Source organism: Armigeres subalbatus, chromosome 1, assembly GCF_024139115.2.
Source record: "Armigeres subalbatus isolate Guangzhou_Male chromosome 1, GZ_Asu_2, whole genome shotgun sequence".
NCBI lineage: Eukaryota > Metazoa > Arthropoda > Insecta > Diptera > Culicidae > Armigeres > Armigeres subalbatus.
Genome location: NC_085139.1, coordinates 249943039 through 249960331, shown reverse-complemented (window position 1 = coordinate 249960331; position 17293 = coordinate 249943039). Strand labels below are relative to the sequence as shown.

Below are 17293 nucleotides of genomic sequence, written 5' to 3'. Positions count from 1 at the left end.
ACTGTTTCCGAGGAAATACCGAAGAATTATCCACGGAATATCTGAATAGTTGCCCGGGAAAATGCGGAAGTGTTTCCCGAAGAAATTATGTAGACTTTTCCGAGAAAAAAAAATGCTCGATTGGCCCAAAATGGCCGCTTTCGCTTATCTCTAATCCTATGATCCCTATAACGAACGCACAACGCTTCGCTCACACATAATCCGCCACCTGGGATTGTTGTTCACGCAAAATGTCAAAAGTTGTCAAACAGCGTGCGCAAAAGAAGAAAAAGCATCAAAGCAGAAAGATTTTTTGCATTCGCTTTTCGAAAACTCTGAAGAAATCGGCGGCAGCTGTATTCTTAAAAAATAGTCTTGGTTTTCTCGTGGTTTTTCATCCGAGCAAAGGTTCCTAATTGAATTTTCGATAACGCTGTGATAAATTTTGTGATAGTAAAAAGTGGAGTGTTCCGTAGTTGGTGGAGCATAGCAGAATATCGCCCCGAGCAATGTTCGCTGGCGGACGACGGCCATCAGCGACGAGAAGGATCAGAAATTGTCACTAAAAAAGCACACAAGAACTTTGAGTCGGATGCACCGGGTGCATTCGACATGAGTGCAACAACGGGATACTGTGCGAACCCGCCGGCAGTCTACAGGATGAGGGCAGATCGCAAGCTGGCCCTCTTCTACGTGTTTGTTTACATTTGCTGTCTGCAGATCATCACGACAAACACACGCACCTCAACCCTGTGGAAGCTCAACTCGGAACAGGGCAAGATTGTTAGCGTTCCGACCAACGGAGGTGGCGCAGGGGTTGGGAAGGTTTGTTATTTTGATTCAGTATTTCTATCATTGTGAAAAGGATCATATAGTTGATTGCTTACAACATAATTTTATATTTAAAAATGACAGAAATTTTGTATACATAATGCAGGGTTAGTTATGAATCACTTCATAGTGACTTCATTACTTTCCGAAAGCAGTTAGAAATTGGTAGGCTAAAGCTAACTGCTTTTTATTCATTTGTAGGATGAAATCGGATACAGTGAGGAGGATCGCGGCGATGTGTTGCACCCGGAGGAGCTGGATGATGATGAAGAGTCCACTTTTACCATCATAACTTCGACAGCGGCCAACTACCACCACAACACGTGGAATCGTGGCGAGGGGACGACAGAGGAACTGCTTCAACGTTTGGCAGACGAGTAAGCGCCAATTATGCTTCTTCATCTTTTGTTATCTCAAACATCTGTCGAGCAGATGCTATCAGCATACATTTAATAAATTTGTTTTTTCCAGACCTGCGGAAGCGTACCTAGCTGCGACAAAATCATCCATTAAAAATGGAACTAACAGCAATGGCAATGACAGTGATTCGACTCGTCCCTCAAGGCAAGCCCCAAACTTTGGTCAACGTTCTACCCCAGAATCGAACGTGCCTCTGGAGGATCTTCTAACATGCGGCAAACCGGTTAATTTTACCCACTACGATGACCTGGTGGGGGTGGCACAACGCTACGAACACAACCTTGCTCCGGAACCGGAAGTGGCGTATCTGTTCCTGAAGCGTAAATCCGGCGGACAATCGTTGGAACATTTCAACGTTGATGCCCTGGAGAGGCGCTTGCGGCGAGCCAAGAAGGAACAACCGCACACGATTCAGCTGTGGAACCAGATTGGGAACTTTTGGCGTATCAAGGGAGACGCGGGTCATGCGATCGAGTGCTTTCGCCGCGCGCTTTCCGTTTCGCCCACCAACGCGGACACGTTGCTCAACTTGGCGCGGGTACTGTTCAATCTGCAGTACCTGGACGACGCGATCAGCTTGACCAAGCGGTAGGTTTGTTTTCGGGGACTTATTCTAGCAGGGGGTTTCATGTTTTGTTTCTCCGTTTCATAGATCGCTGGAGGTACACCCGCCGGATCGCAGCGCCTGGAGGCAGTACTTTACGCTCGGGGAGATTTTCAAGGCGTATGGACAGCTGGCCGATTCGATACTGCATCTGAAGCAAGCGTTGGCACTGCATCCGCACTACGAACCGATCCGCCGGTTGATAGCGGAAACGGAGAAGATCGAATTCGCGTCCAACACAACACGGATGCAGTTCTACACCGGACTGATCATCGTGGTGCTGGTAAGCGCACGGCGTCATAATCCTGGAAGCGCAAATTCTAAACGTGATTATTTTCTTTTTTCAGTCCTTAGGGGTGCTGCTGATGGTTACGATTATGCTCAAGTCCAGGACCTTGAACCATGGTCATTGCGGAGGTTCGTCCATCAGCATTGCGAACCTGGCCAATGGTGGAGGCGACTGCGGCGGACGGGAGGACGGCGATAGCGACAACAACAATAATAACAACAACCCGAATGGTCGGTTGGGGCCCATCATCAACAGTTTCTCGTTGGCGGGCTTTCGGCCGGCCAAGCACTTCAACCGGGCGCAGGCGATGCGATCCCTGAGGAGTGTGGCCTTTCGCTCGTTCCGACCGTTTCGGTACCGCAAGTAGATCGGTGGCGCGTGAGTAACTCGTATTTCTTACAATATTTGATAACCGAAAAAGAGCACACTGCAAACGCGATGAAATACACACAAACAAAGCTATTACATAGACATTAGATTGGAGCGATAGGGCTCACTAACTACAACTATTTATTTACTATGATTGGAAGTAACAACACTCGTATCATAATCAAAGGACAAAACTGAAATGCAGACGGACGGGCAGCAGCAAACAGGCCGTGCTAGTTTAAGGAGAAACGAAACCAAGTCACAAAGAGGAAAACTCAGAATACTCCCTTTTAATTAGGTATGACTAGATTTTAAACGCACCGAAAACGAGAACGGCGGTCTTCTTAGGCAAGAGCAGACAAAACCATCCTAATACTATGTTCAGACTACGATGCGTTGGAAATCTTGCTATTAATCCGTAGTCTCGTAGTATAAGAAAGTACTTTACATTTCGCTTCGTTCAACGCAAGATTTTGTGTTTCATCGTCGACACCACCACAACCAAGAGAACTGAGTCCGATTTACTTATTTACCTTAACTTATAACACATATATTCTACATTAACAAACGGTTCGATAACGTTCTCTTGACTGTCATTTTATTAATTTGTTTCTCAATTAAATTCTGCATTCTGAGAAATGGTTTTCAGGAGAACGCGAAACCAGCTTCTTCTCAGCAGAAGTTCATGTTCCGACAGAGAATAGATTAGCGTAGGATTTCCGCACAGGAATCGTTTGATGTGAGTGTGCGTGCCATTGTCGTCGTTGTCGACACCCAGTACTACATTATAGGAGCGAAGGCACACACGGTCGGTGTAACGTTCGGAACCTCCCTTCCGCGACAAAACACCAGGAGTAGGAACTTGCATAGCCATCGGTGAAATTCGAAATTCAGCTTCCTTAATCCTAAATCCGTTTGCGTAAATTCAATGTGATAACCAAAAATGTTTTTTTTATAACTGCTAGAAAGCTACCTTGTACTGCTATTACCTTCTAGGGAAAAAGCGTAATAATGATTTGTTTTAAAAATCGTTTCCTATTATTATAAAACTTTTGTTCATTATTACTTTTAGTTCGCTTATTAGGCATATTAGAGTGAGAGCACAAATTGTTCCGTTCGCTTCCGAATTGAAATTCTCGAATTTAACTTCTAGTGATGCGCTTCGATTGACACGATCGAACATAGATTAGAGTCTAGAGCTGGAAATGTAAGTTCTGCAAACATTGAAATAAAAGTGAAATTGCAAACCTGAACAACAGTTTTGAAATATGTTCATTCTTATCACAATCCATGTTCCACCCTTACAGTTATTGAGACATCAAGAGTCAGATGATTTTTTTTTAATAATTAGAAATTATAAATGACCACGCACATTGTTTTCTCTACGAGCGCCATGCTCTCCACCACCAGTCTCATCTTTTTATTTTAGTTTTGCTGCGCAGCAAGCGTAGAGTAAAAAGATGACAATATCTTCTAGTTGCTTAAAAACGCGAAGTGTAACAACATTGGATTCCGAAAAGTTCGTCTTTAGGAAACATTCTGGTGATTACTATTTGTGAAATCCGCATTGTGCTCCTACTGTCGCCCATCATACACAACCTGCTTGCTTGGCAGTTTATAACCCGCCAGCCTGTCGAGCTTTCCGTTCGTAGATGGGTGGCTTAAAGCGCCACTCCTTAGGAGACCACCCAGCAGATTTAGGTTTGCCCGGCCTGAGACCCTCCAGGAGAAGGGGTTGTGTTTTCCCGAACTAGGGAAGGAAGCTATTGGGCTGCCTTAGAAAATAGGGACAGAGGTTCGATGCGAATTATGCCACCCAACGCTTCAAAATAACCTTCTAATAATTCTTCGGAACTAAAGTTTCGTGCCGTGTGTTTTCCTCATCGGTTAAGTCTGAAGATCCCTTGAACCAGAGTGTATGTAAATGAGAGTGGCGACATTGTCAGAATTGGAACAAAATTCATCTGTCATTCCCATAGAAAATCGTGTTCCAAACGAGCAGGAGACCTGTCAAATGCGGCACATGTCGCCACTCTTAATTACATACACTCTGCCTTGAACGAAAGCTTCCATTTCGAGAGTGATCGAAGTCGATTTCGGGTCGACTAACCCAGCAACATCTAAAACACGAAAATAACGAAACGAACCACATGAAGATCCTTAGCAAAATACTAATTTTCTTTCTGGTACCACAGAGAAACAGACATAACACATTTAATATTCACTCATCAAATTCATCGTCGTACAAACGCTAACGTCAGATGGCGTTAGTTGGCAAACGTCAAACTCGAGCAAATCCGGTGCGCGGGCCACTCGTGACCGATTGGCCAACTAGTGATTATTTAAATTAACCAGTAAATCAGTGAACGATGAGAGTTTCTTGAGTGTTATGTCTGTTTGTCTGTGCTGGTACTCTACCGCATACAGAAAAACATTTGGAAACTACTGATCACGTTTATTCTATCATCCCACAGAGGTGGCAACTATCGCCAAGCTTAAAACAGAAAGCTTTCATTCACAGCGGTTTTATTGGTAGATACCTTCTTACATTACTTCACTCGATCGATCTCTTTCGCTACATGCTCGCCTAGGTCTTTCCTCTCCCTTCTACGCTTGTTCGCTCTCTACGGGCGATCCCTATCGTGTGTGTTCTACAACAGGTTTACTCTACATCCCTCATGCGTTCCTAGCAAAGACTCACTGCTGCGGCTACGTATACAAATATTTACTACACGGCTACGGCTACACTTCCTGCATCACGATTTCGGTATCGGCGCTGCAGCTACCTATTTCAGCCACATGCTGCGGTGGCGGTGCTTAAGGGAGACGAGATTTAATGGGTGTACGGTACGCAGGTTTGGTCAATGGACTTCATTCATACACGGTCGGTTGATGGACCGACTATTGTTCGTGCCTTTCGGTCACATGCGCATGGACGACACAAAAACAATAAGCATTACGTGCTTATTACGTGCGGGTGTTTCGATGGGTGTGGGCGGGCCGGCGGCGTCACCGAAGCTGCTGAAGCACACTACTCCGGTCCTGTACGATTGCGGCTGCAATCAGACGATGCGATTTTGTGCATTCGATCGTCCCAGCTCGTCTTCGGTTGCTGTTGCTGGCTGACGACACGGTTTGTTGGTAGCGACCTGCCTGTCCAGGGTGCGGAATTAGTGAGTGCTACCCTCTTCCGGCCACGCGTGTCCCGGGTATCCTCCGAAATCGAAAGGTGGGGTCAAGAGCGATCTCTGACTTTGGGTGATGTGCCGGCAATGGCCTCCGCGGCCGCGAATCCTATTAAAGACAAGCTCAACACACGTGCTCCACCTTTTGCATTTAAAATCCACTCTCTTACCTCGTGTACAAAGAAACAACACACACTTGCCGCCTACTATTAAATCCGTTTTGTCTATACGGAACGATTAACTTGGAAAAGGGAAAGTTTAATTAGCAAATCTACTCAGGAATTTCACATGGTTTTAAGTACCTAATTAAACACACCACGACGCGACACACTGAACCGATCACTCTTGCCTCTTCCACAATTCGAAACGAAGTGGACGATCAAAGCCTAAGAATGTCCTCAGATACCGGCAAATTTCCAGACTTTCGGTTGCGAAATTGGACGAAGTCAAATTTCGCGAATGTTACATTGTTAGAAATGTACTCTGAAACATTAGATGGCCTGAGGACCTCTCTTTCTAGCGGCCGTTCAATTCCCAAATTAAACTCTCTTCCCAAGTTCGGAAGGAGTGGGCCAAGCCGAACGGGAAAGGTCATTGCATCCTGAATGGATACCTTTCCAGGTCGATGTCCGCTAATAGAAACTGCAGATTTGCATATGACCCTGCTCGACAAACATTTAACTGCTGGCGCGTGTAACTGAGTTGGGGACTCATTTACGCAATCGTATGCCAGTTGCAACTCTGTGAAGAATGTGATCTAGTGCGGTGGACAAAGTTTAAAGTTTGAATGAAAAACCCCGATCAATCCACCTAGCGTTGGTGGTGAATTTTTCGCGCATTAAAAAACATAAGAAAAACACATAAGAGAGGTCGAAATAGCACTTTAGGGGGATAGCACAGAGAAACAAACGTCTCACTTAGAACGAAATGTAATGAAAATCATCGTCACGAAAACATTGTCACCCAATGCTAAAATCACGGTGTGATCAAGCGGCAAACAGATGGCGGTAGTGTGCAAACGTCAAACACAAGCAAAATCGATGGAAGCGCCATCGGTGGCCGATTGACCACCTAAAAAAATTAAATCAATCGTTAAAAAGGTGAACGATGGAACATGTGTTGAGTGAGACGTCTGTTTACCTGTGGGGATAGATTTTACTTTTTCCATCAATTCACATGCATTTTCGGCCATTTGAATAGATTGCTGCAATCTTTGAAAAAAAAATTTTTTTTTCGTTTTTGAAAAAAAATTTCCCAAGGGGGGACCCTTGGCAGAAAAACAATGTGTTTACAATAACTTTGGAACGCAATGACCGATCGGGCCAATCTTCAATAGGAAACAACTAGACCGCAATCCGCGTCGACTGCAACTTGTTGCGAGCAAATCAAATAATGCTAAGTACCAAAAAGTGTGTCTCACATTTTTGTACGTACACACACACACACATACATACACACATACAGACATCGCCTCAATTCGTCGAGCTGAGTCGATTGGTATATAACACTATGGATCTCCGAGCCTTCTATCAAAAGTTCGGTTTTGGAGTGATCCTATAGCCTTTACGTATACTTTGTATACGAGAAAGGCAAAAACGAATGAACATGCAGACACGTGAAATAACGAAAACCAATAAATATTTACAGTGAAAGGAAACATTAAAAAAAAGCGTACTTGTTACAAGTTCAAACATGAAAGAGGACGATTCTTTGTCGCAAGTTTGCTCACTGGTTCGAGCTGGCAAAAGAGTACGGAGCCACTGGTGCTGGTTTCTCACAGTTGAAGAAACACCGAGAGACCCAGGGCTACTGTTTTTTTATTTGCACGGGGGAGTTTTCCGGGAGCAAGTTTGCTCACTGGTTCGATCCGGTAAATGTAACGGAGCCACTGGTGCCGGTTTCTCACAGTTGGAGAAAATGCGAGCGACCCAGGGCTACTAGTGTTTTGCACGTGGGAGAGTTCCGGGAGCATTTAAGTTTGCTCACTGGTTCGATCCGGTAAATTGTGATCAAAGTAACCAATATATCGTGAACAATAGTTGTAATTCCATCATAGCAAACTTTGTTCTTTGACATGTTATTCTTCCGATTCATTCTCAAACTGAACGTCAAATAAACCACACGTTCTTTGTTAAAGCGCTGCGTTCATTCAAAAAAGGTTATGGGCACCTTTACGCGAGATGCTGTATGTGGTTAGGGACGTTCCGATATATCGGAATATCGATATTTTTGTTTCGATATCCGATATTTTTGTATCGATATTTTGCTTTCAATATATCGGTCATATCGATATTTTTGCTTTCGATATCGATATATTGAATCAGAACAAAGCAACACAAAAAAATTTCGTTAAATTTTGTGAAAGAAAATACTTAGAAATGAATCCGAAATGCAGCATTTTTAATGGTTTAGAGGATTTTTCTCGGTAGCGTGGATAAGGCAATCCATAAGACAGCTGCGATCAGCTGACGATTTTTGTTTACCTTGAAATTTTGACAGATTCTGACCGGACTGACAGAACAATCCAAAGGAAATTGTTAAGCGCGGTTTACACCAAAAGTGAGTTCCGTTCAACTGCATACACAATTTGTTTTGATTTCGATTGTCAGTCCCATCGCTGAATGTCCTCATGGATAGCCTAATTGTGTGGTGTGCGCTACCGTCACAAATAGTTTTGGCAACTCGACACTCGGCGTGTTGTGCAACATCTGTCATGCCGCTGGTCCTTGAATCCTAATGCGAATAATTCAATTATATATTTGACGTGTTCCTATAGGAACTATCATATATGATAAATTAGATAAATTAACTTAAGGTCACTTCTGACAGAATCCAAGTTTCAAAGTGCTCGCGTTTTCGGGGGCACACCACTCGATACGGAAGCAACGCACAACTCTCATTTTTGTTTTTTTTTTTCACGCACGCAGCAAAGCTGAATCAACAAAAATGACAGTTGTCCGCCGCCTCCGTATCGAGTGGTGTGCCCCCGAAAACGCGAGCACTTTGAAACTTGGATTCTGTCAGGAGTGACCTTAATGCATTACTCTAGTACCATTTTGGCTTTATACTGGATTTATCACACCCTTGTAGAGTAAACTACGGTCTTCAAGAGCGTTATAAAACTTAAAATGTTACTAGGGTAGGAATGTATTTGTGGAAATGGAAATTTAGAAAAATTGGAAAACAAACGAAAATTTCCTTCAAAATAATGCCCCGTAGGAGTTGAAGAGAATTCCCAAGGGGTAAACCACTCGGCACACTTTCAAAATGGCTAATTGTGCCCAATTGTGCCGAAAGTGTGCCGAAACGTGCCGAGAAAAAAAAAGTTTGGCGGCACTGGTTTTCATAATGTTGGCATCACGGGGAGAAATAATGTAAATAAATAACAAAAACAGAGGAACTCCTTCGAAAAGCTTCGAACCTTTGAAAGGAATTATTAATCTTAGCTGTTAAATCATATATATATTTCGTATAAAACCGCATTCAGGTCAGTGAAATAACACACATGAAATATATTTAATTTTTCGCTACCCTTGGCCTCACACGCACCACAAACAACGGAAATTTGCAAGTGGATCATCGCGGCCATCGAAACCGGGTGGTTTTATCATCGGTTTCACCACAGAAGTTACCGGCATATAGTACTATTCCCATAAGTAAGTTCCATTGAATTAATCCGCCGTACAGTTTAATAACCAGTCCCCATTCATCAGAAGAACCCGGAATAAGCAGGCAATATGTTGCTGCCACTCCGTATGAATGCATTATACGGGACATTATATTTACCACCAAGCACATCCATCCTGTGGTGGCGCATTATCCTGTGCCAGTGTCTATTATTCCCCACGTCCAACCGGAATTCCATGCCTACTCTTTTCGGAGGTGTTCTGGAACGATCCATCGCCGAGTGAACCTTGTCGACTTATGCGGAACCGTTTGTCTAAATGCGCCAATAAGCATCAACAACCGAAACTAACACTTCTGATTATCGTTTCTGACCAAAAGCAACCATTTGAACACCTTCAGAAGGAAATATCAATGTGGCAGATAAGCGTAGGATCCGACGACAAAGAGGACCCGGTGAGGAACAATTGACGTAGTCGTTGTTTTTAACAGTAACAGCATAAAAATAAGAATGTGAAAATAAAACCACATAAAACTGCCTTTATAGAAAATGAAGTTAGGTCACAGACTAGGGTACTAGCACTAGGTGACCGTGGAAGGTGAAAGACAAATGCAAATCCTCCATGTATTAGGGCCGATGCCCACGTAGCGTTTTTTGAAGCTGCGTGCACGCCGCGTCTACGCAAGGTACCCAGCATCAAATGTAGTCGTGCACACGTTTACGTGTGCATTGCTCCATTTGCTGGGTACCTTGCGTGAACGCGGCGTGCACGCAGCGTAAAAAACCGCTACGTGTACATCGGCCCTTATACATCCTGTTCAAATTCCGACCTTTTTACTACCTTCATGTTAAATAATTGAAAATGAGATATGTGATCCCTGACATAAACATGCTTTTTATTTAGTAATAAAGCTATTCAATGTATTACATTGTGGGATGAACGATTGAATGACTTGATAAGACCATTGAATACATACCACTATAACTATTACCATTATTGTCGCCTCCATCAGAAACCGGATGAGTAAGAACGTAGCCTTGAAAAACCCAATGCAACTCCAATGTGGAATGCTTCCTGACGGGCAAACGTTTTAATAAGCATTAGGAAATTTGTTCTAAAGGGTCGATGCCCATGTAACGTTTTGTCATGCTGCGTGCACGCCGCGTCCACACAAGGTACCCAGCATCAATGTAGTCGTGCACACGTTTACGTGTACATTACTACATTTGATGCTGGGTATCTTGCGTGATCGCAGGGTGCACGCAGCTTGAAAAACGCTACGTGAACATCGACCCTTAGGGTAATTCACAAATTACATTTCCAGTTAGCCTTGCAAGCAAAGGCGTAGGATTGCAAATGCGGAGATGGCGAGTTCGATTATCGGTCCGGTCTAGAATATTTTCTGGTGGGAAACATTCTCGACTCCCTGGGCATAGTGTATCTTGCCACACAAGATACATACTCATGTAGTGGCGGGCATAGAAAAGATATCAATTAATAACTGAAAATCAGGCCAAGTTCCAGTGGGAATGTAAAGCCATAGAAGAAGAAGAAAATAACGCTTTAATGGGTCAAACACAATGGATACGTTTACGTGCGTTTTGCCAGTGTGTCTGCAGCTACATAGTTTTGAAACCTTGCATACAAATCAAATTTAACATGGGGGAGGGTAAGGATTACAAATGGTAAATTTTGGCGTTATGTAATTTGTGAATGAAATGTTAGCGATGTTTTTCAGTTTAAGTGAAGGTTTAATTCTTCGAATATGTAATTGTAATTGTTGTTTATTAGGAAAACGGATCCTCTTTGTTTCGTATTCAACTACATGGTTAGATATTTAATAGGTATACACGGTGTAGAGTAGATTATTTACTTTGTTTCATGATGCCATCGGAACTGTTGAGAATCGCCTACTGACACACATCATCGTATCCTGTCGGTCGTCAATATTGGTTTCGCTTCCAGAGTAATCAGCCGCTGCATACTATGTATTTGATTAGCGCATTATTGTTATTTGGTACCGCCTTTATAATTATTAGCGCATGAAAAATTCTATTGGAAGACCAGGCCGCTGACGTAGCTTGTGATCGATTTGACATACTTTAGGACCAATCTATTGATGTAGTTTTCGTTCACTTTCTTGGAACGATTAAGGAATAATGGAATAAGGAACGAAGCCAATTTTGGTAAGCTGTCTGCTCCGCGATGCTGCTGCTCCTGGTCGCAGGGCGTTGCTTTCTTCGGGAAGTACAATGTCAGGTGACCGCTTACCCCAGGGTGTTCACTTATCCAGCAGCCGTGTACGGGCGCACTATTCTATTGTTTTGGCACACGTGTGTTTTCCGCAAAAACGAGCCCACTGCTAGTGCTCAGTCCAAAAGCTCCTGCCGACATCCCTCTCGACCGGAGATTCCCCAGCGAATAGCAGTTTGGCACATCGAGTTCTTCCTTGGAGAACAGTCTTCAGTCTGAGGTAAAATTGTTGGATTGCTCTTTGGGTCATTTATCAAATTCCGGCACTGTATGGTCAACATATTCACAACGTCTGCGAGCCAGCTTGTGAAGCGGTGTGTTGTGTTCGATGTTTGGTTTGTTCACGTCGGTGCCTGGCAGCAGAAGGAACAGCTCCTAAAAGTTTGTCAGGTTCCGCAAGCACATGTATGACATGGCCGTCTTTCTGCTTTGTTCTGTCGCCTTGGAAGACAGTAAAATGTCGTATTCCAGGATGTCCAAGATGTCCTATATAGGTACTAAAGTGGGTACTAGTTCACTTTACGGAATCACGTATGAACACCCTCAGCAGAGTGGTTTTGTGTTTGTTTATTTATGCCATTCTTGTTTCATTTCAAAAGCATGACATCCTTGCTTGACACTGACAACTTAACTGTCAAAACTAGAAAGGGTGCCCAAATGTGCCGAAAGTGTGCCGTACTGTGCCGCGGGCACATTGTGCCGAGTGGTTTACCCCTTGAGAATTCCCTTAAAATATTTCTACGGGGCTTCTGATGATAGTTTTGATTTTTGTTCTGATGGTACTTTTTGCGTTAATTTTAATGAATGCCTGTAAAAATCGAAGACAATTTCCTGCCGAAATTCAAGGGAGTTTCATGTGAAACAAAACGATAATTTCTCGTGAAAATTTAAGAGAATTTCCTTTTTAGTTTCTGAAAATTCTAAATTTCTGTTGGAAAAATTAAATCAACCTTAAAAAAAATTCCGTGGGAATTCGGAAAAGAGAATTTTTGGTTGTCAAGAATCAGAATAACCCGAGGAGAAATACAGAAAAAATGTCATTGGAATTTCAGCAAATTTCTCGATTGACTTCCTTGACCTAAGTAAAAGTCCTGTAACTGGTAGGCTATCGTAACAAATAAATATACTTATATATCAGTTAATTTTTTCGAGTAAACGGAAACTAGTGAGGCCAGTATCATTCCAAAAACGACGCTGCAACCGTTTAAAACTACGCCGCTGCCGATGGTTATTGGACAAACACACTCTAGAAGCCGATTAAGCAGGATTAAGTAATAGAAAAAAGGTCATTTCTAATAATTATTGTTAAGAGGTACTACGGTAATACGATTATAGTTGAATAACCAAATATATTCTAAAAAAAATCATTTTCAAAATATCATATGATTTTCCGATATATCGATATTTTCATTCCAATATATCGGTGATATCGATATTTTGATTCGATAATCGTATCGAATCAAATATCGATATTTTGAAGTATCGGAACGTCCCTATATGTGGTATCTCACAATATGATGGTGGTGCAGGATTTCAGCACTGGAGCTTCAGGCAGGAACTAATAACCGGGACACGACACTAGGATTTTTTCGTGTTGCGCTTGAAGTCTCCATCGGTGTGTAGAGTTCTAGGTATACAGTTGAAAAGACACTATATGGCTGTCAGTTTTCCGCATAATTTTCTTGCCGTGTGCAAAAACTGAAAACAAAAACAAAAGTTAAGTTTATTTTGATTCGATTTTTTTTATTGAATTCTTCTCGATCAGACGGACAGAGAATTTGAGGAAAACGGTTATTTTCTCGGGAGTGTATGTTTGTTCCGGTGCCACAAGCAGGCCAAAGAAAGCCATTTCCGTTATCGGGAAATCGCTGCCCGGAACTGTTGACTGCCTTCCGCATAAACCAGCGAACACCGTCGACTTAACGACGAAACGGTATGGTAATATTTTTTAATCTGCTGAGGAAGCCGTAGCCGACATTCCGGACGGTGCCAAGCTTAAAAATGAACCAACACGAATGAATCAACGAATGGTTGTGACTATTCAGATTCTCAGGGGAAAAAATAGATGCAGCATGAAACAGTGTACTCTAGGTAGGTATATATCCGCTTCGCTGCTAGTGATTTCTTTCCAGACGCTCCATGTGCAAACACAGGCGCTGCGTGATTTTGGCCGAAACAGTCCAGTACCTTTTGGACTCGTTTATATTCGATCTAAATTTTTCAAATTTTCCTTTATAGACCTTTTCATCGGTTGCGGTAGTCAGGTTCCACGCGCAACATAGGTATGCGTGTAGCGGTGCCGGTTCCGCAACCGGAGTCAAATTGTTGACCAGCTTTGAAGGTGAGGTTTTGCGAGGCTGGTAAAGACAGACCAATGACCAATGTTGTTTATTTTGTGTTAAGGTACACAGTTAACATGGAAAGTCATCAAAATCAACTGAACCGCGAATGCAGCCTGTTTATCAACGATGGGAAATACGTGATTATTGGAGCTGCATCATTCATCCCAGAAGATAATCATCCTCGGTTTTACGTTTTACAAGTTTTATAAAGCCCACTACAAGCTGTCCGTTGGAAAATTACACACTACATTATAGATTAGTACAATGGACGTATTTCCGACTCGAAGGACTTTAATGTCGACAAAATAATACTGTCACATAATCAGGGCGTTTAGCTTTACAACGACGCGTTAGCCATTCTGTCGATTCAACACCAAACGGTTCATATCTTTTCGATAGCTGGAGGTACATTCAAACTTGAACGAACGATAGGTAGGTTTTGTTATCCAGATAAAGGAATGCTGTATACAGTATGGTAACGTCCGGAGGTAGAACAACGGGGAACAATTCGAACTTGCGAGCGTTTCGTGATCCAACGATCAATAGTGTTAAGCATATTCAGCAGTCGATTGGTGAGGATAGATTTGCGTTGAGAAAATTCTATCGTCGCTTTGATGAGTATTGGAACCTCCGAATGTGGAAAATGTAATTACTGTATGTAGATGATAATCTGTTGATCAAATATTCTAGTGAGGACGTAGTTACGCTGAAGAACCAAATATTCACAACAGCCTGCTTGTGATTTACAACATCTGAAGGATACGATAATAGGAATTTACGGCAATCAATCACCGGAGCTTTTGTATCTGTATGAGAACTTCTGCGATAGTTTCAGGAATGCCAACCTGGCACATCAAGGCAATTTACCAGCTCGCTAGCGAACAACATCTACAGCAATCTGTTTCATCAGCGTTTTAAGCAAACGTTAATCGGGGCACGTGTCGGAAGAGTTCAAGTGGCCACCAAACGGATCCTGGCCGCCCTTGAACCCTGGCTTCGGCAATGGAGCAGACCGAAAGCGTGCACCCATTCGATTCTTCGGCTTGCTCAAGTTCAGAATCTACGCTGGAGTGCAAAATCAACTGCCGAGCTCTGGATCGAGACGGCTTGTGGCGTTCGCATTCCACCCCACGGAGCCGGCACGGATGATAAAGGTGAAGAGAGAATTTTATCGGTAGAGAGTTATTTGTTGGCTGATTGTATTTAGTATTAAAGATGATGATAAGAGCTTTTAAACTTAGCAATAATGAGAGACAAGAGTATAAAATCAAACTTTAGATAACTATGTTATGTATTGCGGCTTGAGAAGTCCATTTGATTTAGAACTATTCGTTTTGTAAGTTGACTGCAGTGTTTTCTATCTAAGGAACGAGATATGTTTGTGTCCACTACAAACAAAGTTTCTTATAGGAAGTTAGCCCTTTTCGAAAATACTTTACGCCATAACTATATACGGAGGAGCGAACTAGAATCCCATTTTATGTTTACCCTACTTTTCTTTGCATTTAGAAAGTACAATATTTCACTAAATTCTTATTTTGAGGTTGATTGAATGGTGTAAAATAATCGTGGGATTTGCTTCCATTTAGGTTTGTGGTTAGTTCTGGTATTGGATGTTTAAGGCTGGTTAGATGGCTTCGTATGCCCATTTATAAGAAAGGGAATAGACTAGAGTATGCTAATTACAGAGAAATCACTTGAGGAGTACAACTTACCATCTGTTCGTTGATTTCAAAGCACACAAGACAAGGAAGGAAAAAAAGCATGCGCAAGAATTCATATTCATTGTGGTGGTATGTAAGCTGGTTGCCGAAGTTCTATGTGGTTTCGACTACAAGATTAACACGTGAACACGACCAAGTGTCTGAAGTCGCTGAAGTACATATTAGGGTGGTTCAAAAAATCGATTTTGCTCCACAGCGCTCATCTGATTCTTCATCATGTTCTGAGTGTCCTCTGAAAATTTGAGCTCATTTTGATTAAAACTGATTTAGCACGACCCGTTTCAAGTTTGCATGCAAATTAGTATAAGGAAATTTATTTTTTCATTATACCGATAATGACGCTTCCCCATTAAGCGCAGGCTAAAAGAAAACCTGGCTAAAAGGAATACTCAAGAGCTTTCACCCAATGAAAACCAATCGCCCCAATAATTAGTAATCGACTTTAATATAGGTTGCGAATCTTTAGTCATGATCGTTAAACTTCTTTGAGGGCATCACTGAAAAGTGCAGTGCAACATAATAGCCTGAATTTGTGTGTGCTATCTTTCGCGCCACGAGCAGCAATGTTGCCTGTTGAAAAGTTTCGCAATTACCTCCAGAAAACTACGGTTTAGATTAAATTCGATTACTAATTATTGGAAGCATTTATTTATTAGGATGCAGTTTTCACTGGGTGAAAGCTCTTGAGTATTCCTTTTAGCCATATAGGTTTTCTTTTAACCTGCGCTTAATGGGGAAGCGTCATTATCACTATAATGAAAAAATAAATTTCCCCATGCTAATTTGCATGCAAACTTGAAACGGGTTGTGCTAAATCAGTTTTAATCGAAATGAGCTCAAAAATTCAGAGGACACTCAGAACATGATGAAGAATCAGATGAGCGCTGTGGAGCAAAATCGATTTTTTTAACCACCCTAGTACATATATTTATCATGATCTGCAGCTTGAAGAGAATTGCTCAATGAATTTGAAGCTTTCGCCAGAAAAGTTATTTGACGAAAATTAGCACTAACTACGTACGAGCCTATGAATTGGGGTATACCACCCAGAAACTGGGTACCAAAAACGATGTTGGGTAGAGTGCCATTGTACTGCGGATGATAGGCGATTCACCCTCCTGATACATTCATATAATGAATAGTGCTGTCCAACGCAGGTAGGGTGTGTTGATATTACCAGATTACCAGAAACTCTTTTTATTCAAGAGTTTCATTTGTTTTGGGTGACATACAAAATGGTTAAACACAGAAAAATATAGGTGTAGGTATTTTATTTTAATATCCACAGATTGTACATTTCTCAGGGCGAGTCTGCCACAGTGTTACGTTGCACAAACTCCAGTGTAGCATTATTCACGAAACCTAAAATTTTATATATTTTATTATAAGCAAGCTATTTAAAATTATGCAGTATCAGGACTGGTAGCGATGAATGCCGTACAAAATAGTGACTTTAGTGACCAATGATGACGAAAAAGTGACCAAATAGTGACTTTCAATTGCAGAAAAAGTGGCCAAATAGTAACTTTTATATGAAATTTTGAACCGGGTATTCAGTTTTTCGCGAGCGGCCAAGCATTCTGACCAATGTGGCATATCTTTGGTAGGACCATTTGTTTGAAAGATATAAATTAATGAAAATAATAGAGAAATTTTTAAAATTTAAGTGTT

At 42.1% G+C, this 17293-nt stretch overlaps 1 protein-coding gene, 1 long non-coding RNA gene and 1 pseudogene across 2 annotated transcripts; all 3 read left to right on the top strand.

Moving 5' to 3' along the window:
- Positions 1 to 247: 247 nt before the first annotated feature.
- On the top strand, positions 248 to 3748 carry LOC134206539 (uncharacterized). Its single transcript, XM_062682267.1, has 5 exons — positions 248 to 804; positions 1012 to 1187; positions 1282 to 1818; positions 1883 to 2117; positions 2182 to 3748. The coding sequence occupies exons 1-5, from the start codon at positions 592 to 594 to the stop codon at positions 2488 to 2490; spliced, it is 1470 nt and encodes a 489-aa protein (XP_062538251.1). The 5' UTR covers positions 248 to 591; the 3' UTR covers positions 2491 to 3748.
- Positions 3749 to 8919: 5171 nt separating this feature from the next.
- On the top strand, positions 8920 to 9839 carry LOC134212635 (uncharacterized). The gene is made up of 2 exons (XR_009979317.1): positions 8920 to 9333; positions 9391 to 9839. It is a non-coding gene; the product is annotated as an uncharacterized LOC134212635 (long non-coding RNA).
- A 4091-nt stretch (positions 9840 to 13930) lies between these two features.
- Positions 13931 to 15120, top strand: LOC134207188 (DET1 homolog; annotated as a pseudogene).
- The last annotated feature ends 2173 nt before the right edge of the window (positions 15121 to 17293 follow it).

Excerpts from the sequence above, each read along its gene's own strand:
- LOC134206539 (XM_062682267.1), top strand. The coding sequence starts at position 592 with ATGAGTGCAACAACGGGATACTGTGCGAACCCGCCGGCAGTCTACAGG. Across the intron at positions 1,819-1,882 it reads GCGATCAGCTTGACCAAGCG|ATCGCTGGAGGTACACCCGC; the intron begins GTAGGTTTGTTT and ends TCCGTTTCATAG. Across the intron at positions 2,118-2,181 it reads GACTGATCATCGTGGTGCTG|TCCTTAGGGGTGCTGCTGAT; the intron begins GTAAGCGCACGG and ends TTCTTTTTTCAG.